The 6,362-nt window shown below is 43.9% G+C and overlaps 1 protein-coding gene across 1 annotated transcript in view; it reads left to right on the plus strand.

Annotated features, from left to right (window-relative positions):
* CMTR1 (cap methyltransferase 1) overlaps positions 1–6,362 on the plus strand; it is a 56,223-nt gene that overhangs the window by 19,240 nt on the left and 30,621 nt on the right. Inside the window, exons 4-5 of the mRNA XM_005873774.2 lie at positions 1,902–2,060; positions 4,848–4,940. Coding sequence (XP_005873836.1) covers positions 1,902–2,060; positions 4,848–4,940 — 252 coding nt within the window. The remainder of the gene's footprint in view (positions 1–1,901; positions 2,061–4,847; positions 4,941–6,362) is intronic.

The raw sequence follows: 6,362 nt of genomic DNA on the forward strand, positions 1-6,362 counted from the left end.
GAGGCAAGCGCAAGCCCAGGCCGCGCGCCACCACCACGGAGGCCAGCCCCCGGATCTATCCTGCTTTTAAATTCTTTTTTTGCTTTTGCTGCTCTGATTGAGTAGTTTTTTTTCTACCTTCTAATTTACTGATTAGATCTTCCACTTCCTCTAATGTACTGTTTATTCCTTCCAGTATGTTCTTTATTTCAGCTATGTCTTTTTATTATTGTTTTTTTCTCATCGGAGGACATTTCTTTTCTATTGATTTTTTTAGAGAGAGTGGAAGGTAGGGGGAGAGACAGGGAGAGAGAAACATCGATGTGAGAGAGACACATTGATTGGTTGCCTACCACATGTGCCTTGAACCAGGGCTGTGGATTGAGCCTGCAACCGAGGTATGTGCCTTTGACCAAAATTGAACTCATGACCCTTCAGTCTGTGGTCTGATGCTCTAACCACTGAGCAAAATTAGTTAGGGATATGTCATCCTTCATTTTTGACTGGTTGTTTTTCAGGGTTTCTATGTCCTGCTATTGAGCATTCTCTCTCTCTCTCTCTCTTAAATCCTCACCTGAAGGTATGTTTATATTGATTTTAGAGAGAGAGGAAGGGAGAGGGAGAGAGTGAGGGAGAAACGTTGATTGACCCAAACCCACAACCTGGGTATGTGCCCTGACCAGGAATCAAACCCACAGCCTTTCAGTGTACAGGATGATACTCCAACTGAGCCACACCAGCCAGGGCTGTTGAGCAGTCTTAAAACCATTACTTTGGACTCTGTTTCTGATAAATTTCTTGCCTCCATTTCATTTAGCTCTTTTTTCTGCAAATTGTTCCTGTTCTTTTATTTGGGGCCTGTTTCTTGTTTCCCTATTTTTACTGTTTCTTGGTTTCCCCATTTTTGCTGTTTCTTTGTGTTTGTTTTGTGTGTTGGATGGGACTGCTATGACTCCCAGTCTTGGTGAGGTGTCCACTTTGTAGTTGGCATCATGTGGAACCCAGTCGTGTAGTCTCCTTCATCTTCTGAGCAGGGTGCTCCAGGAATGTCCCTTGTGTGTGTTGTGTGGGTTCTTTTGTTATATTTGGGTCTTGATTACTGGTGACCTTTTCATGAGAGGGCTCAGTCCTCAGGCTTGCTGACTGTGAGGCTCAACCCTGACCACATCATGCCAACTGTTACACAGGTGCTGACAGAACAAAACAAGTCAAAACAAGACCAAACCAAAAACTTCTAAACAGCTATATCTTTTAGCAAGAATCTGAAGAAGTTCCATTTTAAATTATGTTCTCTTTTATCAACTCTACTGTAGATCTCACTTAATCAGACACATTAGCTGGAAGGGTAAGTTGTACAAATGTCCAATGACATTCATTAGGTACCCTTGGTACTTTTAATTACAGCTGTGAGGTTCCTTCTTATTTATCCAACTTCTGGCTGCCCTAGACTTTCACCTCCAAAAGAGACAGCCATTGGACCCACAGTTAAACTGCAGTTTGTTTGTTTTTTATTTATGCTTCTTTTCTTTATTAGGCTAGAAGGAAAACTTTAGGCCTTACTTTTTAAAATCTTTTTTTTTTTTAAATTGACTTTAGAAAGAGAGGAATTGAGAGGAAGAGAGAGATAGAAACATCAATGGTGAGAGAGAATCATGGGTTGGCTGCCTCCTTTATGCCCCCTACTGGGGATTGAGCCCACAACCTGGACATGTGCCCTGACCAGGATTTGAACCATTGATGTCCTGATTCATGGGTCGACACTCTACCACTGAGCCTTACTAGCTGGGTGAGGCCTTACTTTTTTATATTTCTTAGGGTTTAGCAGAATGTCTGGCACATGATAAGGGCTGCATAAATGTCTGTATAAAATGCTCCGTTTTATTTTTTGTTTATATAAATGCACCATCATTTCTCTCTTTCAGGCCAAGATGGGCTTCCGGGAAGGTGAAGGATTGGGTAAATACAGCCAGGGTCGGAAGGACATCGTTGAGGCCTCTAATCAGAAAGGTCGAAGAGGCTTGGGTCTGACGTTGCAAGGCTTTGAACAGGAGTTGAATGTGGACTGGCGAGATGAGCCCGAGGTAACTGGTGTGGGGAGGAGAAGGCAGAAAGCCACTTGAGTTTTTGGGTGCATGCCTTTAAGTTGTCACATTGACACACTAGAAGTCTCCAGAGGCAGTTTGATCAGGGTGGTTAGTGAGGGTTGAACTAGTTTCTTACATGGAAGGTTCTGGGGATGTCCAGAATGGAAAACAAGTCTGGGGGAGGGGGAATGATAGGATGTGGATTTGTTTCCTGTTGCTTCGTATAGGACTATCTCAGACCAATGGGTGGAAGATACTGGAAGGCACGGTTTGCCTCCACAAAGAACCTTAATACAGCTTTTCACTAGTGACTAAGATACCTCACAAGGTAGTGAGCTTCCTCTGCTGAAATGGTTCAAGTGGCCGATTGAGGACCCACTTTCCCATTGTATGAGTGATTGGATTAGGTGCCATGTAAGGTCCTTGAACCTCTAAGCAGGTGTTTGCTTATGCCATATGGCTTTTTCATTGTGGATTTAGTCTGTTTACCTACTTGGGTACCTGTTTGTTTTACCCTGAATACCCAAAGAGACTCTTATTCCTTTTCATGGTACAGATAATGTTGCGATTTTATTTTTATTCATTTATTTATGTCCTACCTTATTCCACAAAGGATTTGAAGTAGGTATAATAAAAGCCCCTAAAAATAATGATGTAATATTACCATTATGGAATTGAAACTAGAGGAAATAGAAAACAAATGTCTAGTCTTCTACATAGTTGCTGTAATTTAGCTTCAGATGTGGTTCTGAGCTCTGGAAAATTGATATTTTATTTGTCTCTCTGATGCTTCAGTTCAGGAAAATCTCCCATCAACCTGTGCATGATAAAAGCCTAATAAGGCTTCAGCGTAAGAAGCTGACAAGCCAAGAGCTAATGGGTTCTGATGTGGTCCTGCTGTGTTGCCTTGTAGTTGGGAGGAGACAAGACCAGCAGAATAGCAGATGAGACAGTGCAGAATAGGGTAAATATTTGTAATTGGGTGCTAGATGTAGGTTTTTACCTCAGAAATGCTTGGTGCTTTCTGTGTCCTCATTTGTGTGAAAACAAGTAAAAAGCCCCAATTCTCTCAGTGGAACAGAATTAGAACTAACTGCTAAACTTAAGATACGAAATTTGCCCATAAAATTTCTGCTTTTAATGGAGACAGGCCATTGAAATTCCTTTTTGAGACAAGGGTGTTCTAATTATCATCTACCATAATTCAGTTTTTCTCTTACAAAAGATGCCGTATCTTTTGGTTAAGAATGTGGCTTAACTGTTAGATGGTGGTCACCTCTTTAAGGCAGATGAGTCTGGGCGGCCTGAGGTGACTCCTGTTCCTAGAGTCACTACAGGAAGGTGCTTAGTGACTTCTGTAGCCAGGATGGAGGGAGAGTGCAAAGTTGGAAGCTTCAGACAAAGTCCACTTTGCAGGTAGCCTTATTATATTTAGACTTCCATGGGGAGATTGAATTTTCTTTTTATCTCTATAGGGGTATCCAAAGTATATATGAGTTGCTTTTTAAAAAAATATATATTTTTATTGATTTCAGAGAGGAAGGAAGAGGGAGAGAGAGATGGAAACATCAATGATAAGAAAGAATCATTGACTGGCTGCCTCCTGCACGTCCCCTACTGGGGATTGAGCCCGCAACCTGGGCATGTGCCCTGACCAGGAATCAAACCGTGACCTCCTGGTTCCTAGGTCAGCGCTCAACTATTGAGCCACACCGGCTGGGCATAAGTTGCTTTTTAAAAAAAAGAGTTTATAGTATAAATCACAACCAAGTATGCTTAAAGGTGATGGATTTGACTAAGGAGAGAAGCCATGATTCACTGCCTGATTCATTGACAAAAGGCTTCAGTAATTTTTCTTTCAATCTTTTCTCTGTTGATGGTGGTTGGCTTGCCCTTCAGACCTTGCATTGTGATACCATTTTATGCCTTTCAGAGCATGTAATATTACCTTTAACCACATTGCTTCAATTTGCAATGGTGAGTCTCTTCTCCACACTTGCTCAGGAGGGAATGTGTAAAGCTGCCATGCAGGTTAGCCACCTGTTAAAGTTTCATAATCCATGTCTCTCTAGCCCAGTGAACTTAGCCCTGGCTGCACATTAGAATCATTTGGGGACTTCTAACAATGCAATTATACCCAGTTCCCACCTCAGATCAACAGAATCATATATTCTGTGGGTAGGCCCCAGGCACCAGAACTTTTTAAAAGGACTGCAGATGACCCTAATGGATAGCAAGGTGAAAACCACTGTTTTGGCTTGATAAGGAAATTATGAGGAACTAGTTCATTAGAGGTGCTAGTTTCTGCCCTATCTTGAATGAATGGGTGGGAAATCCTATTTATTTTGTGAGTAACACTTTGAAAGACATCAGGAGGTGAGATTCATTGCTTAGTGTCTTCCTGATGTGATTACCTATCAGAGACACATATCTTATTCCCACTGCTCTGTATCCCCACTGCCTCTTGGGACAAGGACTATGTCTTTTTTAACTCAGTGTTCGTAATAGGTATTCATAAAAAATATTGAAACAAATGAAAGATACTTTGAAGGTTTGGGAAGTTTCTAGGGACTGAAACCAGAATTGGACCTGGCCTTCAGAAGTTAAACTTGAGAATTCCAGCTCTTAATTTTCATGTCTAACAACTGCCTTTGGCCTCAGCTTCCCGGACTCTTTCCACTCTGTCTGAGTCCCTCTTGATTGTTTTGGGGAAGCCCTGGTGAAATGGGGCATAGTTCTGAGGGCCTGTCTTACCTGACTTAACTGCCTCTCTTTTGTTTGTAGCCCAGTGCCTGTGAGCAGGTGTCATGGTTCCCAGAATGTACCACTGAAATTCCCGACACTGAGGAAATGAGCGATTGGATGGTTGTGGGAAAGGTAGGATTTCAGGAAAATGTACCCTAAAATTGTTGGCACTTAGCTCCTGACTTTTCTCTTCTTTGAGTTGGTATGTATGTGTTTATACACTAGAGGCCTGGTTCATGAAAATTTGTGCACTGGGGGTGGTCTCTCAGCCTGGCCTACCCCCTCTCACAGTTCGGGAGTCCTCAGGGGATGTCCTATTGACGGCTTAGGCCCCCTGGGGAGCAGGGGAAGGTGCCTCCCTGATCACCCTGCTGCTGCTGCCACTGCTGGCTGCCGCAGCTGCTGGCCCTTGGCCCTCGCTTCTTAGCACTGGCGATCTGGGGCCAGGCCAGCTGGGGGAGGGTCTGTGGGAGGTTGAGGCACAACAGGTTGCACCCTGTCCAGCCTCTGCGGAGGCGTGGCGCGGGGACCAGGCCTGCGTTGCTGCCTCTGTGGCTGCCTCTGCGGAAGGGGCAGCACTGGGACCGGGATCGCGTAGCTGCCTCTGCGAAAGGAGCTGCGGCCGCTGCCTCTCCTGCGCTGTTGGCCCTCGCAGCCCTGCGGCTTTGTCTGGAAGGATGTCCTGTCTATCCGGTCTAATTAGCATATTACCCTTTTATTAGTATAGATGTGAAAAATGTGAATCTGACCATTCTGGCAGGAATCAAACTGTGTGTTAAGATGGTGTGTCAATGGCTTTATAGATATGCCCCTGGGACATATGGCAGAGAGGTTTTTTCTCCTAGTCATTTAGCTTGCAAGACAACACAAAATGCACAACTTTTATCTTCCTCACTGGTTACAGCTGGGCATTGTTCCAGGTAGATGAAAAGACACTGTACCTGTCCTCAGAAAGTAATGAGGGAGTTGTTACAGAGGGAATTCGTTTAATATCCCCTGGAAAATTGTAAGAATAAAGTAGATAGCTACTAAATCAGTGTGGGCTAGAGCAGTAGTTGCCAACCTTTTGGACCTCACAGACCACCAGTGGTCCGCGGACCACCGGTTGGCGACCACTGATCTAGAGAGTAGTTCTCAAAGTATAGGGGCTCCCAGGGATCTCCAAGACACTTCCAGGGGGTCTACAAAGTTAGTTATTTTTGTAATGATACTGAAAGTTTTTTCACTCTCATTCTTTCACAAAGTGCCCAGTAGAGTTTTCCAGAGCCTATGAGATAATTTCACAACCAATCTACACTAATAAAAGAGAAACATGGTAATTAGCGTACGACCGCTACCCTTTTCATTGGCTAATCAGTGAGTATATGCAAATTAACTGTCAGCCAAGATGGCGGCCGGCAGCCAGGCAACTGGAAGCGAACATGACTTGCTTGCTGCAGACTCCAACGTTCCCCGCCTCACTTGCCGGCCTCTCAGCTGCAACTCTAAGCAACTATGTACTATGTTGCAAATAAGAAGCTAAACAAAACCCCAGAAACCGGCTTCCATTCAGCC

Source organism: Myotis brandtii, unplaced genomic scaffold (genome assembly GCF_000412655.1).
Source record: "Myotis brandtii unplaced genomic scaffold, ASM41265v1 scaffold420, whole genome shotgun sequence".
NCBI lineage: Eukaryota > Metazoa > Chordata > Mammalia > Chiroptera > Vespertilionidae > Myotis > Myotis brandtii.